This window comes from Meleagris gallopavo, chromosome Z, assembly GCF_905368555.1.
Source record: "Meleagris gallopavo chromosome Z, MGAL_WU_HG_1.1, whole genome shotgun sequence".
Lineage (NCBI taxonomy): Eukaryota > Metazoa > Chordata > Aves > Galliformes > Phasianidae > Meleagris > Meleagris gallopavo.
In genome coordinates, this window is record NC_139435.1 from 39,832,230 (window position 1) to 39,854,285 (window position 22,056).

The 22,056-nt window shown below is 36.8% G+C and overlaps 1 protein-coding gene across 7 annotated transcripts; it reads right to left on the reverse strand.

The window, feature by feature from the left end:
* Nucleotides 1-199: 199 nt before the first annotated feature.
* Nucleotides 200-21,714, reverse strand: GKAP1 (G kinase anchoring protein 1). 7 transcript variants are annotated; one of them, XM_085213778.1, is made up of 15 exons: nucleotides 21,581-21,714; nucleotides 17,733-17,770; nucleotides 16,825-16,965; nucleotides 16,137-16,397; nucleotides 15,091-15,234; nucleotides 10,885-10,962; nucleotides 10,095-10,227; nucleotides 8,626-8,648; nucleotides 7,809-7,961; nucleotides 7,300-7,401; nucleotides 5,087-5,150; nucleotides 3,588-3,658; nucleotides 2,615-2,692; nucleotides 1,105-1,161; nucleotides 200-522 (listed from the first exon to the last, which is right to left on the reverse strand). In XM_085213778.1, exons 4-15 carry the CDS (start codon nucleotides 16,347-16,349, stop codon nucleotides 475-477), a joined length of 1,164 nt encoding a protein of 387 aa, XP_085069904.1. In that variant the 5' UTR covers nucleotides 16,350-16,397; nucleotides 16,825-16,965; nucleotides 17,733-17,770; nucleotides 21,581-21,714; the 3' UTR covers nucleotides 200-474. The 7 variants fall into 7 exon arrangements, with proteins under 7 accessions (XP_085069904.1, XP_085069903.1, XP_085069905.1 ...); XM_085213777.1 differs by having other exon boundaries at nucleotides 17,733-17,795; nucleotides 21,581-21,711; XM_085213779.1 differs by lacking the exon at nucleotides 16,825-16,965.
* Nucleotides 21,715-22,056: the final 342 nt, after the last annotated feature.

The window sequence follows — 22,056 nt, forward strand, 5'->3', positions numbered from 1 at the left end:
CACGAGAAACTTCCAGATGTAATTTTTTTTAAAACACCTATCATAACAGTAGTATAGAACCTATGCAATATAAGCATGTTCAAAGAACAAGAGCCTTTTTCTCTTTCTTGTACCTTTATCACCTCACCTTTGCTTAAATTCTGATTAAGTGAAGCTTAAGTGAAGCTATTTAATTCGAAAAATTATACAGAAGCAAGAATTCAAGAATGCAAGAGTAAGTTTTATTGAGTGATGAAAAACTAATGGCATTACAATTAAAGTTTGAGCTTTGCCAGAATACTAGTTTTCTCACTTTTCTTTAGCAGAAAGCGCAACAAATCAAATTTTGAGAATGTTAATTAAACTAGTATTTATTATTTTTTTCTTCAAAAACTGCATAGTTGAGCAGTTGTACAACAAATATATAAATTTCTGCAAAACCCTGAAGAAAGATTTACTTTTTTTTTTCTGCATTGAATCTGGTGGCAAAGGAGATCACCTGTATTGGTCAGATTCTGAGTGCTTTTTCCCTCTTTTTCCACTCTGTAAGAGAATAAAAACAAGCATTTAATTAATAAGTAGATGTGACGCATTCTATCTGCAGTTATTTTTTATACTGAAGTAGCATCAGTTAGTAAGGCAAAAAAGGTAGTTTTGTTAAATGATAAAAATATTAGGAGACATGAACCCATCTGAACACTAGAGAAATAAATGAAAACAGTCGAGTTACTTAAATGATAGATAATTGACAGGTTAGGTGAAAGGGACCTAGTTCAAGCCCACCTGCTGTGGGGCTAAGAAACCATCCAGCCTGCCTTTGAATGACTCCAGAGATGGGGGCATTCACGTCTTCTCTGGGCAGCTAGTGCAAGAGCCTTACTACCCTCTGAGAAAAGTATTTCCACCTTACATCTAATCTAAATCTCCCCTCTTTTAAAGTGCTCCCCCTTGTCTTACTATTGTCTGCCCATATAAAAGATGCTCTCCAAATGACCGAAAATGACAGACTGGAGTAGAACTAACATCAGCTGGCTTCTTCGGCTCCTTTGCAGGCATCCTGTCTGGTCCTATAGAGCTGTGTATGTCAAATTTGTGCAAGTGAACCACAACTTATGCTTTCTATACCTTTGGTAGCACGTCTTTTTTCCAAACTCTGGCAGTAGGCACACAGGCCTTTAACATCTGGTGATAAAAAAATACACTTATTTATTTCTTATTTATTACTATTTTTTCTAATTTTTAACACAGACATTTTTGGTTTATTATTTTTTTGAAATGTGTCCTCCTGATTCAGAACAATTTTCAATTAAGAAAGTGGGCATAGTGTCATCAGAAGACAATATCACAAAAATAAAAAGTGTCATCGTGGTCTCCATACAGAGATTGCAGTGGAGAATAATAAAAGCAGAAACAATCCCTGCATAGCAGATAAAACTATTTTCTTAAAAAAAGCAAATTAACAAGAAAAACGGGGGGAAAAAAGAAAAATAATGGAAAAAAATATTATGATAGATAAAGAAAGAAATACGGGAAGATGTGGAAAGATTAAATCATATAATAAGGGTGAGCAGAGATAAAGAGTGGCAGGAAGATGATTCTGGAGTAATAACAAAGCACATAATGAAGACCACATTTTTTAGTAAAGTCTCTGCTGTTACTCTGTTAACCCTGCTTATTATAAATAATCAAAAAATAAATTTTTACTGAAAATGATCTGGTTACAAGTAAGTGCTAAATGCTGGCAAAATACAATTGTTGTAAGAACAGTGATATGAATAAATTTGACAGTAACAGATTTACTTTATTTACAGTATTATTTTCAATTAGCAGAATGTGCACTCAGCTTCACCATAAAGCTTGTCTATAAGGGGCTGAACTACCTACTTTTGGCACTGCTGCAGGACAGTTGGAAGAAGCAACTTGCTCACTTATGTTAAAGTGACAGGTGGAGGAAAAGTCAACAGAAAAAGGCAGGATACCTACAAACCAACATAATGCTAGACTATTTGTGTAATTGGAGAAGACAAGCTACTGAGGCTACAGGACTATCTGAAGAGCTTCTATCATATAATAAATGCAGGCTGTCCCTGTAACCTACACAAAAGGTCACAGCCAAAAGAAAAATACTAAGATGTGCCAAGCCAGAGACAAATACACATCCTCGATCTCCTGGGATCAAATGTTTGCAGTTTTCAAAAAAAGCCAGAATGTTAAGCATCATACTATTTATATAGCAGTTAACATAAATTCACTAAACGTCATTTGCATTAGTTATGAAGTTGAATGTTCAGTCAAGACAATGAACATAACTTGATATGAATTTCCTACAAACATTTGTATAGAGACAGAACTGTAATACACAAATGAGGAAAAAATGTGGCAAAAAAGCCATATTTGTAAAGTCTATAGTTAGTGTACAGAGACACAGAATAGGAAAAGAACATCTTGCTTTTGCTATTTACCAGCATACTTCAAGTTTCAAAGTACAAAACAGAATTCTACTTGCCAAAACTTTCTTTGTTTTGATACTACGTCCCTCTCCCCACCCCAGTCCCCTACTACAGCTTGAACTAATTATATTTTAAATAAAAAAAATCAGTTATTAACATAGTTAACTGTATGTAAAAAACAATACCTGGTATTTTGTTAATTCTGCCTGCAGCAGCTTCACTTTGGACCTTTCTTGCTCTAATGCAGCATGAAGTGTAGTTACCTAAAAATGTATAGAATACTAATTTATAAAGCATACTTTACAATTTTACATCAGTGTAATTAAGTCATTAAGTCATAAGTAATACATGCTGGATTGGAGGGGAAAAGCAAGTAAACCTGTGTGATTGCACATCAACTAAAATACAAGTAAAATATTCTTTAACAACCATTATTTCCCACACAACAATTACAACATTTACTGGTTTACCTTATGTTCTATGAAACCATAAAGTCAGAAACTCTTCTGACTTTTGGACTTCGCTTTAATTTCTTCCACAGAACACTTAACTAATGCATATGACACAGTAGAGATAAGATTAATACATCATGTTTAAAAATCAGTGCTGTGTTATATAATAATAAGTTTATGTTGGCAACAGTAGCTGCAAACCAAAACTAAAGCATAAAAATCTCAAGTGCTCTTCACTATGATGAATCGCTTGCCAACAGTCACGTCTGCAAGTTATCTGTAGCTCACTTTTGTTCACAGACCAGCGTTTTTCAAACTAGAGACTAGAAATAGCAAACAGGAAGGAGGGAAGGGAGGAAAGAAGGAAGGGAGAAAGGAACCAAAATCAATGGCAGCAATGAAAAAAATCCACAAAAACAACCATCAGGAGAAAAACATCTTCTGAAACACCTCTCTCTAGTTCTGAAACTTCCTATCTCTAGTTATAAAGGGATGATATTCCGAAATTGCTGTTGAACACAAAGTCTGCTGTCTTAACAGAAGAAAACAACTAAGTAAGTAGTAATAGCAGAGATTTACAAGTTCTCTGACACATACTGGGCTGGGCTAATGAATGTAACACCTTCTGGTTAAAGTTTTGGTTTCAGTTTCCTCCTATGACTGCCTTAACCAGTATTTTTTAAGTGCAAAAAAAATCCTTGCTTACCTGTAAGGTCAATTCATTTTTTATAATTTGCAATTCATCCACCTGTAGGAGTATTTCTGCTTTATCTTTCACTACAGAGAGAAAGAAACAGCATGAGAATTTTTCTGTATTTGCAGGTCTTCATCTGTAACAGCACTGTGACATCAAAAGTAATTATTAATTGCCAGTGCCATTAGTAGCAGCTCAGTAAGTTTTGAAGATTAAACCCCAATCTTGCACTACTTACCCATACTTAACCCTGTAAGCAGCAAGGATTTTTAGAGACATTCACTGTGAAAGAAGTCCATAAGAAAATTTTGAATTGTAAGCTTCACATGAGCCCAGTAACAGCCACATAAGTTTACTCTAGTATTAAGTATCTACTTAAATATGGATCTGTTTAAACTAGTTAGCACCTATGAAGTATCTGTGGATAAATTAAAATTCTCAATATGAATAAAGCAAGCTTTTTTCAGGGCTCAATTTTGCTTTGGACTGTTCATCCCAATGGAATATAGAATAGCCTCAGTCGATGCAAGATCAGATCTGGTAAAACCAGAAAATTGCTCTCTTTTATTCTACATTAATACTCCGTATACATAGATTCAGAACTTCACTTCTTTACTATCACATAATGAAGACATTTCTTGACTCAGAGACTGACCTGAAGTAATAAAGTCTGACCAGCTAAAATTTGCACTGCTCAATCATCTTCTTAATGTTTCAACCAGTTTAGCTTGCTTATAAGCACTCTTTACATTAAAAAAAAAAAAAAACTAACTAGATTTCTGAGTTAAGAGCTAACTCAGATAAACCACATTCAAGAGCCAAATTAAGAAGTTGAAAAGCAAACACAACTTTGTAAGAAAATTAGTATCATAGACCAAACCAAACCATCATGCAAGATCAGGGATATTAAAGGATAATTATGCATAACAAGTATAAATTTACTAGAATATTTACATACATGGATCTAAGTATATATGTATGTCTATATATTTTTTTTCACTCTTTGACAGAAAATGAATTACAGGGAACTACAGAGTTACAACAGAGAACTACCAGAGTTTCACATACGATACTCTGGTTTAGCTGTCCCTGTTGAATATATGGTAAAAGACTCACTCGTGTCCAACAGTTTAAAGCACAGCTTGCATAGATACAAGAACTGAACATTTACCATTATCTGAGATACTTGATGCAAGATCAGTCCAGAACAGATCAAGTCATTAGCAATACACAGTTTAACTCAAAGTGTCACTAAAACCAAAACTGAGCAGCTAAAATTTCACAGAAAAGTATCAGAATGCAACCAATTTTTTGATGGTATAACATCAGATATGCGTAGATATGTGTAGATATATGTAGTTCAAACGCATTATTTCACTGGAGTTGCTGCAAATCAATAGCCTTCTAGTTCCTTATAGCTGTCACTGTGCCCACTTATTTTTAAAAATCTGATTTGAAAGTTCCTTCTAGGTTTTCAAAACAGCTCCCAAGTTTCCTGATGAATCTCTTACTTTCACCTTCCTGCAGCATCTTCAGAAGCTGTGCATTTCTTGCTTTTACTTCTTTATATTTCACCTGTATGAAAGATAATAAATTATTACCTGTATACTGTAAAGAAGTATTCTTTAAATAACCATGACTCAAAGGTTTCAGAATTGAAAATTATGACTGCTGCAGAGAATTAAAACAGACATTGTCTGCTTTAATTAAGCCACAGCCAAAGTAATAAATACATGACAGCAAAAATGGGTTAATAGTAAATCAAGGCAAGCACAAGTTTTAATGAAATTTAAAATAAGAAAGTTGTGTCACTGGAAACCACAGTTTAGATCTGGCTAAACCTATATATAGGCCCATTGCATCAGAAGCTTTAAGGCTTCTCCAATGAAAAGTATGCATATATCACATAATTATAAAACTTTCTGGACAATATAAATGGTTTGTCATATTAGTTGGTTAATAGGATAAGATCTCACTGTTCTACAGATAATTTTATAATTTATAGTTCTTAGTTACAGTTTCCTTATTAACTCTTTCCACCTCAGGAATTCCTCCCCTTTTTTTTATTTATGTCTTTTTAACTACAGTTTTTCATAAGGCAGTCTTTTCCTTAACTGATTACCATTGTCAGTAGTAGCCATATATCTTAATTGGAAACTTACTTTTTCTGTCACAAAGCCATTCACTAAGAAGTTACATATCCTTTTTTTCTTCAATAAAGAATCTACCACTTCTCATTTTGTATCACATCGGATCACAAAAAACAATCTTACTTCCCCCAGATAGTTGTTTACCTTCCAATCAATTGCAAACATGAAAAAAGCTATTAGTATGGGTAGTGCAGTACCCTTTTACTTAATGGAACCATGCACATGTGCATAAGCTGCTTATGTGCAGCTCCACCAAAGTTAGTGCGTTCTTTGTTTTTGTTCTTTTTGAACATTCGTTTTAAACAGAACCTTCCAATTCCAGTGTACCAAAACACTGTAACACAACCACAACAATAATGAGAGTGCTTTTTAACAGATGCAGCATTTAAAGTTTCAAAAACATACACTTATGCAAGACCTTTTATGGCCATAAACAGTATTAAAGTCTCTGGATAAGTTTTTAAAAATCAAACAGCTGTATAATCATGCATCACCTCACCAATATCCTTATGCATTGTGTTGATTCTGCCAAATACAGTAAAGTGGTAATACTGTAAATCTATATGACTTTATAGCTCAAAAAAATTTCACACAGGGAGTCCAACTTTAGTACATGGTGAAACCAGCTCCTAATGGAATTCATGCCTTTATTACTACAAGTAAAACTCCTCTGAAGTATCAGAATACTTCCAGAATCAACCTGCTCAGTCTACCCTAAGCAATGAATACAAGTCATAATAAAATAATTTGAAAGTAATTCTGCACTGCTTTATTTTGTTACAATACCTGTCACACATGGATGTTTTGCCCTTTTTTCTCTAGACACTACCCAGACAATGCTAATGTTACCTGAAAACATGGAAGCAACTAGTCATTTTCCCCAGCTATTCTGACAATACCATATAATTATTATTTTCCTTATGTGTTTTAGCATGTACTGAATCTGATTTCAGTTTTACTTGTATTTAATAGGAATACAGGACTCCATTCTTGTCACACTACAGCTTTAAAGGAGTCCTCTTAAACTTGACAAAACATTCACTCTTTCAATGTTGTCTTTCAGCACTTCAGGTAATGAACTGAATCTCTAAAGAAAAAAATGAAAAAAAAACACAAAAAATCCAATCCTATATGTAGTTCTTAAATGCAAGGAAAGCTTAGTCTTAGTTAAATATAAATTAAATAAATAAATAAATAATATGAATTGGAAAAGACCAAAGAAAATCCAACTTTCTGCTCCAAGAAGAGCTAACTTCCGAGTAAGGATTTTTTTTTATTATTATTATTTTATTTTTTATTTTTTACAATAAACAAAGCACCAATATAAGAAGCAACTAGTAGCAGATTTGCCAGAGAGTAAGTTTGTCTAGATGCTTTGTCTTGATTCTTCTAATTATTTTTAAGTCCTTAACTTACCAAGAAAGACTACTTTCACATGGTAGTGGAAGAATAATTTTGCTTTGTAAAGATCATCTGAGACCAAGCTAAACTATCTCTACAGATTATTACACACTTAGAATATGTATTAAGATGCGACTGAAGTTAGATTTGGTTTACTATTTGAAGCTACATACCTCCCATTGAGTTATTATATTTTTAAGTTGCTGAATTTCTGCATCTTTCTTTTCAAGCTCAAATTTTAGTTGTTCTGTTTTTCCATCTTTCATACCACTCTCCTGTAAACAAGGAAGCATCATTTGTTAATAATGGAGCAATTTGAATTTGACTCCTGCGAAAGGCCATTTATTTCTTTTTACTGTAAACTAGGATCATTTATGAAAATTAGATAAGTATATGTGCACAAATGCCAGAAGGGTAAATAAGAAATGCAGGAATAGATATTGGCATGTGTTCTGTGGGGCAACTATTTGGATCACATTTGATTTAAATATCTCTTTCGATATACAAAAGTATCAAAAACGGTGTTGCAGGTTTTTAATATTTGGTTGCTTTTGTCTTTGTTATTTTTAATTGTTATTTATTTTAAGATTATCATGCTTTTGATTAGTGTTTTCTTCCACTTAGGTGCTCTCCTCTAATTTTAGACACTTCTTCACTGGAGAGTGACTCCCCTTTTACATGCCTGGTTGTGCTCATGAGATGTGCAGTTATCTATTTCATTGCAATCAGTGAGCTGGTATCTCCTTTTTTCTCTTTCAAGTATTTTATGAACATCGTCTTCCAGCTTATGGAAAAATCCTCCATCATTCATCAGAGTCTGAGAAGAGATCGGTTCCTGTTAAAAATAAGTATTGTAATAGATTTCCCTTTATACAAATTAATAATAAGATAAAAACAACGTGCTTTAAAAATAGCTTAAGTTATGGAAAAAAAAGACAACATTCTGATTTATTTATTTAAACCTCATAGATTCTGAGAATATTCTGACTTCCACCTAGAGAATATGATACTAACTGAAAAGCCTAGAAATTAAAAGTCAACATTTAACTGATTATGAGATTTGACAGAAACATGAAATTAGAATTTTATACTTTTGCACTATGCTGTCACTGATTTGTTTCACCTCACTGCCAGCTATTCTTCCTGCTAGGTGTTTTTATGTTTGTGCACTGAGCCCAGAGCATAACAGCATTACAGTAATTTCTTACCTGATTTGCTTTTCTTTTTCCCTACAACAGTCTTTATTTTTTGAACATTCTTTTACATTTTCAAGTTGCTTCAAAGTTTAAGACTTTCGGAAAAACTAAATAAATAAGCACTAGCTTGAAGAAAGCCAATGCTATGTTGCCAAGTATTAAATACGCATCTGTAAATTTTTTCTAAATGCAAATAAGCCAGTTTGGAAATACGTAGTAGTCTGGCAATACAGAGAGTGCCTGAGTAATTACCTCCTAAACATAAGAATTATCTAACTGGTTTAATAAAAAATTCAGACTTACCTCATGTTTTTTAGCAACATTATCTGAAAAGAACAGAAAGAAAAAAGTACAGTAAGTCTCTCAAATCTTACACTGTTTGCTATTAAAACAAGCTATTTTGAAAATAATAGTGGAGCTCCTCTATGTTAACCCACCTCTAAAAGCCATGTTAAAAAGGGAAAAAAAGCATTTAAGGGAATGGAGCATCTCCCTTACAAGAAAAGGCTGAGGGAGATCAGTCCCTTTAGCTTGAAGAAGAGGAGAATGAGGGATAACCTCATTACTGTTTGTAAGTAAATATAGGGTGAATGTCATGAGGATGGAGCAGGCTCTTCTTGGTGACATCCAATGACAGGACAAGGTGCATCAGGTACAAGCTGGAACATAGGAGGTTCCACTGAAGAAAAAGAAAAAACTTTTTAACAGTAATGGTGACAGAGCACTGGAACAGGCTGCCCAGAGAGATTGTGGGTCTCCTTCTCTGGAGACACTCAAAGCCCACCTGGATGCATTCCTGTCTGATCTGATCTAGGTGTTCCTGCTCCAGCAAGGGGATTGGACTAGATGATCTTTTGAGATCCCTTCCAATGCCTGACATTCTTTGATTAGAAGCAAGGATTATAAAGTATGTTTGGGGTTGATCTCTATATTGGTATCCCTATTCTTCCTTACTATTAAAAGCAAAAGCAGCATCCCTCATACGTTTGCTTCAGTTAAAGTGGAAGACAATGTCTTTCTTACACAAACTTACAATTTGGTTGTTATTATTCTTAAAGTCTATTTAGGCATGTTTCTCACTGTATATCTGAACGTCTTTCATTCTCTTGAATTAAGATATTAATGCTGTGCTATCAGTCTTTTTCCTATATTCAGGTTCTCTGAAAATATTGTTATTTAGATAAAAATATCCTTAGGAAGAAACCTTAAAAAATAAATTACTTTTTTCCTTTTCCAGACTCTACCTTTATTTCTTCAGTAAAATCCACAACCTCTGCTCTACAGAAACAGATGAAAGAATTCTAAATATGTAAAAATGAGCAAATACTTTCAATATTTACTCATTTTAATGAAAGACAGTATTGAAGAAAGGCAAATAGTGACTTGCTATTACTCAAATCTGAAAAACTCAGTTGCCTGAGGAGACTAAACTCAGTACAGCCCACAAAAATCAAACAAACAATGAACAAACACAAAACAAAAACAGTAACATAGATTTATAAAGATACTATGTGAGTCTACCTCCCACCCCAGGGATACGTGAAATTATGTTCTCTGTAACCTCTTCTTTTTTTTTTTCCTGATAATTTAACTTGCACATTGTTATATAATGAACATTTAGCTTTTAGATTTAGTTGTAAATATTAGCTCCAACTCGTTAGAATTTGTTCAAACACCATATTAATGAACAAAGACAGAAGGGCATTTTGCTTTTAATATACACACTATCAAAATTCCAAGTAGAACAGCTCACACGGTACGATAAGGCATACCTATATTACTTTCTGACTGAAAATCTTTCAGGGACACAGTGAGAGGTTTGTCTTTTCCTTGCTGGTTCTTTCTTTTTTCTTTCTTATTCACAGACTTTGACTGAGGTGGAGTACATTCAATATTTTCATATTCCTAGAAGAATAAAGTCCCACTGATGTAATTTTCTTCAATACTTTTTTTTTTTTTCCCCTGAAGCATTATGAAGGAATAATATGGTGATGATATACTAAAGGAAATTTTAGCCTGAACAGCAATTTACAGGCTTCATATTGGTTCAAAGACTCTAAGGTGCATATGAACAATTAATTATCCATTCTGCTTTCTGAAGTAGAGCATTGCTATTCACTAAACAGCAAAAAATCAAATTGAGAATATCCTGCAGAAATGCAGGAAGGCAGAATGCTAAATATACAGTGTAAGTTCACACTTCCTTTTTTAAAAAACAAACAAACAAACAAACAAGCAAAAAAACAGGTCCACTGTATCTTCATTTTATTCTCAAAATATGCTTACTCATTTAGGAGGAGTTAAGAGCTATTAGTGCACAGCGATGCTCTATCAGTTGACTTTATCTCCTACTAAAATCAGACAGGCTGTTAAATGATATCCATTTGAATCTGCACACCACCTCCCCCCACATCTGCATTAATATTTTTAGCAAATTATCACTGTCCCAGTTGTACAGCACTTTAAAAGAGTACAGCACTTTAAAGAGTGATTTACTTTTACTTTTAAAACTCAATCTTCAAACTTTTAATGTTTTTAAATCAGGATGAATCCTACAAATACCTTTTTGTGCTCTTCATATTCCAGTTTGCTTAGCAGCAATGCTTTTTCAAGATCAGCTTCAAACATTTCAGATGTCAGCTGAAGAAAAAAAAAAACATTGTGACTAGCTTGTTAACAACAAAAAGCCTCTAAGGCCGCATTAAAACTTCTGTTCTGATACGTATATTGGCAGAGTTGACAAAAAGCTTCACTGATGCGATACGCAGCATTCTCAACAATAAAATAACTTGCTCTGCAAAACTGCATAATGGATGGACTACTGGCTGTATCCTTACAAATATCTATGGAATATAGTTTCCACCCTGAAGATTTATTTATATTAGATTTCTTTAAATTTTTTTCTGGATTTAGTCTAAAAGGAAAATCAGATGTGAACGGATGAAAAGTGTCGTCATAAAAAAAGATCTCTGTTCTGTGTAAGCATCCTCTGTTGTTTTTGTTGTTTGAAACATAGCACAAATAAGATTTTCAGTGCATATTTAAATCATTTAAATGAGAGATCAAATTCACAAAAATTGCTAAATTGGAGAGGCATTTTTACACTTCAAATTCTGGCACAATTTATCCTTTTGATGCCATATAGGACTTAATTTCACTTTACTAATCATAACGTCTTTGTCAGCATTCTACCTTGACTTAGCCACCTTCTTTCAGAAAAGTACATGATGTCCCTATCCATACTCTTAAGGAATTTCTGGAATTGGTGGTGATTCAGTCCCTTGAAGTTTATGAAATTCACAGCTTTGGCAACAGTTTACATGACACCCATTCTTAAAACTTTTGCACATAAATTTTCTTGCGTGATTCAATGATATTTCATCAAACCTGAGTTTCAGGTTGTGATTGCATCATCTTCTATTAATTTTTTAAGTGTTTTTTTTTTCTTTTTTTAAACCAACCACCACTGGGGTTGGTAGTAGCTATACCAGATATGTTGATAAAGGTTAAAGAAAATTGTGTTAATGTAATTTTTTACTGCTTCATACGAATCAAGAGATTTAGCTGCATCTTCATATAGTAGCAAAGAAGCCATTTCTTCACATTTGTTATCAATAAATCTAACCAAAATGGTAAGTTAAGCCATATCTGTTAACAAATAATAAGATTTGAAGATAACAGTTTTACTTTCCAAAAATTTTTTAAATAAATTTTGCTATTTTTTCAGTTCACCCGGGAGCATTCTGGTGAGACAAACTGATTTTTAGGAAAATCCACCTTTTTTTTTTTATTATTTTTTTAAACCAGTACACATTATATCTGTCGTGCTTTCTATACATTGCTTAACAGACTCACCATCAGGAAGGCTCTGGGTTTTTGTTTTTTTTTTTTTTTGCAATCAGACTTGCTATCATGCAACTAGCTTTTATAACAGAGGCCATTTGAGTTTTAACGTTTTAATATTTTATTGAGATGACAGACTTTTTTCAGTTCCAGTACTTTGTCTGTACAAAGCATTCCTTGACACGCGTCAAATTTGGTAGCATGTTTCTGCATGTAATATCTTTTCAAACTGCAATCTTTGAAAACTGACACAATCAGCTTGCAAATTAAGCACATTGCCATCCCAACGTCTCAGGGGCAGGCCGCTCAGTGGGGCAGAACTGCTGCCATGATGACACAGCAGCAGGGGGTGCGGCCGCAGCGAGAACTGCACTGGGCTGCATGCAGCCCGTAGGTTGGACGTGTCTGGTTTAAAGGGATCACTTGTGATGTGTTGCCAAATGGAGCCTCTTCACCATAGCTTTCTCCTTTTCACATCCATAGCCAAAGTGCTATTAATTAATTAATTATTAATAACAACTACTTTAAGCAGCAGGGTTTTTTTTTGTTGTTCTTTGTATTTTAAATTAAGCTCCTTTACACACACTCCAGTATAAACTATAAGAGCTGTTAGAGTGAAAAAATGACTTAATTTGCTTACTGTACTTCAACCAAGCTGAACTGAGTGGTGTACAGTAGCTATTTAATCCTTAGGAGCTTATGAGTGGTCATATGCTTTAAAGTGATTTATTACATGGTGTAAGCACAGGCATTCTCTGAAATCTTTTTCAACAATTCCTATAATCAGTCTTGTGCAAGAGAAAACAAAAAAACATAGAAGACACCTTTCTTTGTTGTTGTTTTTATTACCAAAGTAAACTTAAATAATATTTAGAAAAGAGACGGTTAAAACAAAGTACTCTCCAACTAAATTGTTACAAGACTTCACATAGGCTTCAGGACGCTGTCACTCCTAACTCGGAGCCTAGTTTGTGGTTCGAGCTTAGTAACACCAGAACTGGGCCCAGTGGAGAAGATTTTGATAGTGGAGGAGGTAAGGAAGGACTTGTAAGGTGGCACCTGCAAGAGAAGGTGAAGGGCTGGATTGTGCCTGACATAGCAGCCACAGCTGAGCCTATCAGCCTAAGTTGGTGGTGCCGCTGAACCAGCTGGAGTTTAGCACCCCTGTGAGAGCAGCTTAGAAAAGGGTGGTGAGAACTAACCAAGTAAACCAGCCTCAGAGGCCTAAGAGGAAGGAGTAGCAGCTTGACTGGGAGCCTACAAGTATGGTTTTCACAGGGCTGCTACAGTGAAGGAATCACCACACCCTAGTCTCCCATCTTCTGCACTGCTCATAGCTTTACCAAAGGGACAGAGTGCTGCATGTAGCAAGGTGAATGGAAAACAAAAAGTGGGGATGAGATATTTCATAGAAGCAGAGTGAGATTTTTTCTGGTTTCTTTTTGAGGATTTTTTTTTTCCAGGGTGAGGTATTCTGTTTCTGCTTGTTTACAACTTGCCCGTTTTCTTTCAATACCAGAATCAGCAATGACAAGTTTGTTAACTAACAATAAATAAATTGATTTCTCCAAGATTTGTGGACTTCTTCTGCCTACAGGAATTGCTAGATTCAATCTGACCACAGTAGATATCTACTAAAATTAGTAATTTCCTATTACTGTGAAAAGATCCATAGGAGCACAACAAAGAAGAGAATAGGGATGGAAAAATGAAGAACCAAAAACAAACACTTGACATGAAAAAACATGGTAGGCTCACAGTGAAGGTGAGATTGGCATTTATCACTTAAATGTGTTTAGGTAATAATATAGCACACAAGATCCTGATAATTTTATGAAGCATTTGTACAACCACAATGTTGTTACAGATATTAAACAAATATTAATATAGTGGAATCTCTAGTAAAAAAATAATCTTATGAATTTACCTAATAGTCATTCAATTCAGGACAGAACTGAGTGAAGCTGGCTGTGTTTAGAACAAAGGCTACTACTGAGCTGCAGCATAGACTTTTTCAAAGACAGTCATCAACGCCAAGGCCTTCTAAGCACATTCAATCTTGCTTCTATATGCACAAACCAACTGTCTCTATACAGACAGCTATAGGCCAGCTATCACTTCTCCCTATACAATGTCCAGATACCACATTTCTTTTCTCACATACTCAAGGCACATTTGATACCAATTTCTGGGTGCATGTAAAATCCCTCAAAGTGACATCAATGCACAAAGCTCTTAAAGCAATTCTCTCTAAAGCACTGAAGATGACAGACTAGCATGGAGGATTATATGTATAGAATAGCTTTGTGGTTCAGACAAATCTAACTTTTGACTTCATCTAGACATCTAGAAAAGGAAAGTGTCAGCAGTATGATTATTTGATGGGTAAATATTCCAAAAGGAACGCTTCACAGAGTAGAAGATGCAGCATCCCTTTCCACAGTATCGCTATGGAAGCAGGGAGCCATGGTTTCTTATCAGGTGTTGAACATCACCTTTATTACAGTATATCATTCAAATTTTACCTCTTCATCAATATTGTATTATTTGACAAAAGAAACTGACTAAGTTCACGCCTTCTGAATATAAAGAATTTCAATCTATACCTCCTCACTCTGGTAAACATGGCATGTAGGCTCAAATTGCAATTTACAATTGTGTTCTTCGACACAGATTTTTACCAAATCTTATGATACAATCTGTGTAACTTCACAAAAAGTACATAAGGAAATCAAAAGTAAGTAACAATAACCAACATATGATTCAAGCTTGACTAAACTAAGGTAGCTGGGCAAACAAATCTGTTCTTAAAAAGTGTTACTTATGTGCCATTTTGTTCGGGAGTTCTAAATCTGCATAGCAGACAATTTCACTGATTAACATACTTCAGGGAAGCCACAGACAGTTGAATATAGCAAGCTGTACCTGTTCATCTCTTTGCCTCCACTCTTGCCAATTTTCTTCTTGAGAGTCTTTCTGCATTGTAGTGTGCAGTTTTTGTTCATGCTGAGATAAACAACCTCCATGGGAGGATTTCTGAGGAATCTTTTTAAAAGCAAGGTTTCTGAGCTGAAAAACAAAATTTCATTTCACATTAACTGAAGTGTTAATAAGAAAGAGCTTTAACAGACTAATAAAGGTATTCAGACCAGGCCAACAGACTTACATGTGTTTTACTCTATTCTATAGCCTGGACTACATTTTTATTTAATCGAGTACAGTACATACCATAATACAGAATTTTTCTTAGTTGTAGATTAGAAACACCAGTCACATAACATAAAATAAATATATCTTGCCAGGTAAAAATACTTTGAACAGATCTATGACATACTTCAGTTTTCATGTTGCTTCAGATATTACTGTGAGCTCACACCTGAACCAAATTAAATACCATATCAATGAACATGTGGTATACAGTCCTTGTATGAACCAAAGGAGGAACTAGAGGTTCTGGTAGGAAAAATAGTTAGGTAGACAATCTTTAAAGTTTTTCAACACTCTAAAATTGGTCCCACTTAAGAACCTATAATAAAAATTACCTTTAATTACTGCACCACATGGAAATAACAGTGCAATCTTAATACTTTACATAATTAAAAAGTTTGATAGTGAAAACCTGCTAATTTTGGAATTCAGTGACATTCACTGGTAAAAGCATAGGCATTAACACACATTCTGTTCCCTCTATTTCACACACATGCAGCACAAAAACAATCTAGTATCAATTTACTAACAGGAACTTCCTTACTCTGCTCTATAGTTTGAGCTACATTTTTGTTTAATCAGGCAAAGTACACACCAGCCTGTACAAAGAAGTATTTTGAAAAAGTAAAAAAATGCAATTTGATTCAGTAGAATTCCTTTCACAGAAAGAAAGAAAAACAGTGACTTCTCAGGGGCAGAAAAAAAAAAAAAGGCTATTTATCAGATAATAATCCTATCCATTACTGAAATTACAACCCTTTTACCTCATTGGCTTCACTCTGCTGCTGTTCCTTCTTTCTTCTCCTTTTCTCTCTTTTTTTCTCATTTGTAGAAGATCTACCCTCTAACGCTTGAGATTTACCAGCACCTTGGCAACTTCTGCCTTTTCCAGACTCTGAATCAGTATCACTTTCCAGTTGCAGTAAGGCAAAACGAGATGCAGTGGTAGGAACTGAATTCATCACAACAGATGCCATTGCTATGTCTGAACTTCTACTCAGCTGCTTCTCTCACTGAAAAGTTTCCTAGCGAAGTAGCAAAGGATAGAAAGTGAAAACATTGTTGATAGAACAAGTGGTAATCTGATTATGTCACCCAAAGAAGTATGTCAGAAAGCGCTAGACAGAGTTGGAATTAAAAATAACCCCACCACTTCTTTGTATTTCAACTACATTGTAGTAGTTTATATCTGAAGAACTACTCTATAAAGAAAGAATAAACTATAGAACATATATTTTAAGTTAATGCATTTGTTCCTGAGGGACTGCATTTAGTGGGGGAAAAAAATAAAAAAGCACAAGTAGTCAGCTCTAAATAAATTGGCCTTAATGTTCTAGGAGGAAAATGACACAACAGAACAGAATAGTGTACTGCTACAAAACAGTTTCAAATTCTGTCCCTGCAGCCTGACAAACTGATTTCAGAAAGTTGGTATTCTGCATGTGCAGGCACCTGTTTGAGGTAAGCCGTCTTCTCTCTTCTTTTACAAGTTCAGTTTTGTTCGCAAGTCACTGGAAATTCAATAAACAGTATTCCTCGCAGTAAGGTTAGCCCACCATTTTTGCCAATAATGTCCTCAAATGTTAAATTCACCTGTTTTTACAGTAAAACAAAGGATGTGCTGAGGAGAGGCAGAACTAAAACACGTATGTGTGCGGTTGCCACCCGTACCTATACACAACACATACATTTCCTCATGACATCATTCCAAAACCCAAATCACGTATCTAGTACAAAAATTAAGTATTTGGTGTAGAATTTGTAAGAGTGCATTTTTTTCTTGCAGAGTTCAGAAAATTAGTTGAGTATTGAAAGTTATTGAAAGTGGTCATACTCATCTGCAAGGACAACACAGAAAACAAACACTAGATATGTTGATGTATTATGATATTTAGTAAAACACGCACTTTTTGCTTTTATTCAGAATAATCTTCATAGTATGACAAATTGAATGTCTACTTAGTTGGTCTAGACATTCTTTACTAATAGTACAGAAGTAACCCACATGAGAACCTACAGAAGACTCAGGCTGCTTCTATCAATTAACTCCAGATTTTCTCAAGTACAGACTTCTATTGTAGCACCAGTATACTCAGATATATCAACAGGCAACAATAACAGCATAGCTAAAACTATTACTTAAAAGAATTACTTAAAAGGAATATGACATTTCACTTTTCAAAAGTGAAGGAACCAACGTGTAAGCTCATACTGCTCTGTTCAAGATTACAGAAGTTACAAACAGCATTTCTGACACACAAAGAATTGTATGACATACATATCAGACATTATCATACTGCACTTCTTTCAAAAAGAAAAAAAGATAGTGAAGCCTGACATATTTTCAGAATAAAACATACCGTGCAACAAATTGTGATTTGATGCTGACGCTCAGATTCTTTGATCGGACCACAACCACAGATCTACGGAAAAAAAAGAAAAATACAAAAAAAACAGGTCAATAGCACCTAAAGTATAATAACTTGTCATGTTTTAAATGACAAAAACAGCACAGTAAATACAAATTCTGGGGCACGTGCATCTGTATGTGTACAAGTGTGCAGACATTTAAATATATTTTAATTCTCAGTAACTGTATAGTAATTCAACTTAGGAGATTAGTTAGAAATGAGAGACTCTGTACTCTTATTAGCTGAACATGCAGTAAATTGGAACCTGAAGCTCAGAGAAGAGATTACAAATGCACCTTCACAGGAAAAAAAAAAAAAAAAAAAGCATCAGAAACAAGTGCTCAGTCATGCTACACAAAAACTTACAATACTGAATGTTGCTTTTGGCACTAACCAGATAACATCGAAGACTGCAGACTCCCTACTGTATCTGATGCAAGAAAATAAGCTAGTGAAGTACAGTGCTCTTCTCAGCAAAAGTCTAGAACTTCCAGTCCCTCTCTATTAATTGTGGCATATGTCTTATTTCAAACGTGTTAAATGGTACAACACGTTATTAAAGTTCACAGCAGCTAGTGGTGGCAGATACATCTGTTTACCCATGCAATCAAAAAACATCATATGTAGCTGAAAATCTGCACCATTCTGAAATATGACTGCAAACTCCCTACTCCTTCATCTACAAATACAGTACAGTAAGTATACCTTTGCTATCTTAATGTAGTTGGAATGCAGTAAAAATCCAGCTGACAAGTATAAGTACTACCCAAGGAATTCTACTGTTACAATTCACTGAAATACAATGATAATGACAAGATGACAAATGTTTATTCCTCAGTTATATTTATTTATATAGAATAAAAATGGATAGAAAAGAGTTTATAAAGGAAATAGCAAACACATGAGATCACGGGTTATTTTTTTAGTTAAGACTAGAAAAGCTATTAACATTGCTGATTTAGTTAGTAGGACATTTCAATACAACTATTCATATTACAGCAGGATCTAATTACCCCACTTCTGCAACACTTAAAGATAGATACAGTGATTCACTCCAGCCTGCCACATGCCAGGCTTCAGATTTTAATATCACATCTGCAGATCTGATAGATAATTTGTTTTAAGTACAGCATTTGACTTTCAAACTTCGGTTCCCTCTGCCCTTGCCTCAGAAAACCAGTGGATGGACAACTAAAAAGCTTTCAGCTAATGACAGGCACTCGCTAGCCCACCAACACGTCTGCCTGTACCCCTTCCAGTTTTTCCCCAACCCCAGTATGGAACTGTAAGTATTCTTCATTACTATAGACAATCAAAATAAATAAAAAGCACTGCATACTTGAGCTTGAGACATTGCTTGAAGAAGCTTTTGGATTGCAAAAAGAAAGTGTTCAATACCACAGAGAGTTTTGTAGTTCCACAGACCAAGCAAAGAAGAACAGAAACATCATTTTGATTTTTTACAGAGATTCTAAGTAAGAGCGATGAAATCTAGTAAAATTGGGGAAGTAACAGTCTGTCACCCAAAGTCTGTTTATCTAAAAACAACATATTTCCTTTTCCTACTATGCAGATTACAATTAAAATCTGCAAGAGGAGGAAAAGGAAGCAAAATGTGCTTTCAAGCATGTGGTACTGTTTCCACTTGTGTTTTCTGCTAGCAATTGTATTGTCACAGATTTCAGAGAAGACTCCAGGTGTCTCATAGTGCTATTACTCCTGTGCTATTAAGAGATCATTGAGTGATGGATTTCCAAGTTGCAACATCATTATGGCACAGATAGACAGGCAACACCAATTACTAAGTCCACTTCAAAACCTTCTGCTTTGCATATCACTAGCAGACTGAGTCTGTGCAGTGTTCCAAACTTCAGGAGCTGTTTGGGACTGTGCCTATTGTGCAGTTTTATGCATCACAAACTGAAGATAAGCACTATATATATACACCACATAATTTTAAGGCAACATAGAAGCATATGTTATTACTATCAATCATTAATTTGTTAGTGTTTTATTTATTGGCTATACTCTTCTACAAATCACATCAGTCTGCATGAACAGATTATTATTACTGTATCCAAAGTTCCAGTAACTTGGAATCCTTTCTGTATTGGTGACTCACGTTAACTTATAAAGCACAGCAGGCAGATTATGAAATATTGTAGTTTTAAAGACTACAGTGAGCTACAGCACACATGCTAAGATGCTCACTAACTCAGTTTGAACACCAGCAACTTACTAGTCTGTGTGCAGCTTTGCACATGAATGCACATATAACTGGTGAGGGTTTGCCCACTGCTAAGGATTGAGCAGTACACCACCATCTAGGAAACTCCAGGCCGATTTCAGTAGCACACTTTCAAGCCTCTAGGGAATTACAACAATTTTAGATGTGGTGCTCAACTATACCAAGGAAAACATGCTGAAGAGCTCAAAAACACACAATTTCCTTTTAACCCTCTTTCACCTAATAAAGACATATTTTCAGAAACTTAAAAAACAGCATCTTTCTACAATCTTCCTGCTTCTTCTACTACTGTAGTATACTAATATACTACTAATATAGTATACTAGTATACTATAGTATACTAATATAGTATTTGTGATCATCTGTAATTACTATACAGGTTTAATAAACACCTTAAATATCGATCAACCTCAGAATTTGCCTGCAAACCTGAGACATCACTAAAATAAACAGTACTCATTCGTGTAAAGGCATAAGCTCATTCTCTGCCAGCTCAGACCAAGTGTTGCTCTTTCTGCACCTGACCTATTGCTCTTTGGCCATCGATACATTTATTGCAACAAGCTCTATCTCTACCAGTGTGCTTACAGGGAGTTCTGACCCACCCAGCCAGATCACCTGCTTTCCTTTCTTCAGTTACTTTTGTCTTTTATACCAACTGGCCAAAAGCTGTGCAGATACATCAAAGTGTTCTAAATCCATAAAGTTACTGAAGCCAACTCAAGCCATCCACTTGTCAGTGAGCTTCTCCAGTAAGCTCAGTGCCACACGCCCTGCTTCCAAAACCCATGTGAAAACTGCAGCACCGGCACGCACAGTGGCCACCAATGCACAGCATTTAAAAGGCAAACGGGTTATGGGTGAATTTACCACCGCAATTCTCAGAAAGTAGGCGATTTTGAGAGAGGGAGGACATTTTTATAAATCATTCTTTAAGCTGAGAGTGAAAGTACAGGAGCGACCAGGCAAGTCTGACTTCAACTTCCTTACAGCACGCTGGCGAGGCTTGCTCTCCGCCACTTTTGCTCGCCCGTCCCCGAAGAAGTTAACGGAGGACGAGTTACCGCATTCTGATAGACCCTCGCCCCGCACCCCGGATGCCGCACGCAGCCAGCGCACACCGCGCGGCGCGAAGGGACGGCGGCTGCTGGCAGCGCTCCGTCAAGGACGGGGCAGTCGGCACGGAGCGCCGCGGAGCCGCACGGGGCGGCACGGCCGGCTGCGGGGCTGTAAACCCGGCCCGGGCCGCCCACCACAGGCGCACGGACCGGACCCCCGAGCTGCCGCCCGCCGCAGCCCAACGCGCCCCGGGACGGACGGAACGGCCGCCGCTCCACCGCCGGGACCCGCTGAAGCCCGCTCCGAAAGAGCCCGAGCGCCGGCCCCAGCCCTCCTTCCGCGGCCACCGGCCCGCCGCGGGCAGAGCAGGACAGGGCAGCCCCATCTCCGGCCGGCACCGTCGCGGGCAAAGCAGGAGGAAAGCAGGGCAGGGGGCAGGCAGCCGACAGCCGCAGAGGCGGCGAACGGACGCGACCCGCAGGACACTCACTCCGGTCGCGGCGACGCTGCGAGAAAGCAACAGAGCGGCCACAGCCCCTCGGCGGGCGGCTATAACGGCCCGGGGGACGGGGAACGGCAGCCGGACTCGCGCGGCCAGGGGGCGGAGCGCGGCGCTGAGGGGCGGGGCGGGGCGCTGCAGCGCGGGCCGCGCGTTTGTTTATCGGCCGTGGCCGCTGGTTGGCCCGGAACTGCAGGGCTGCGTCACGCGCGGCGGCGTTACGGCCGGGCCGGGCCAGGCCTCGAGGCGGCCGGGCGCCCTTTACGGGATCCTGCCTGGGTCAAAATAACCGCGGGCGCACAGCTGCCGCCCGCCGGCGCAACGGCAGAGGTCGAGGGGGAGCGGGGCCGGCCGCTGGGCTCGGCCCGGGTGATGTGGGGCGCAGGCGTGCTCCTGCCGCACGTGTGCCCGCTGCCCGCCTCTCGTGCGGCGGCGGTGAGAGAGGCCTCGGCGCTGGGGCTGAAGTA

Coding starts and splice junctions, on each gene's coding strand:
- GKAP1 (XM_085213779.1), bottom strand. CDS start 16,349: ATGGCATCTGTTGTGATGAATTCAGTTCCTACCACTGCATCTCGTTTT. Junction 10,963..15,090: donor GGAGGCAAAGAGATGAACAG/GTACAGCTTGCT, acceptor TTTTTTCTTCAG/CTGACATCTGAAATGTTTGA. Junction 3,659..5,086: donor GATGCTGCAGGAAGGTGAAA/GTAAGAGATTCA, acceptor TTCTCTCTGTAG/TGAAAGATAAAGCAGAAATA.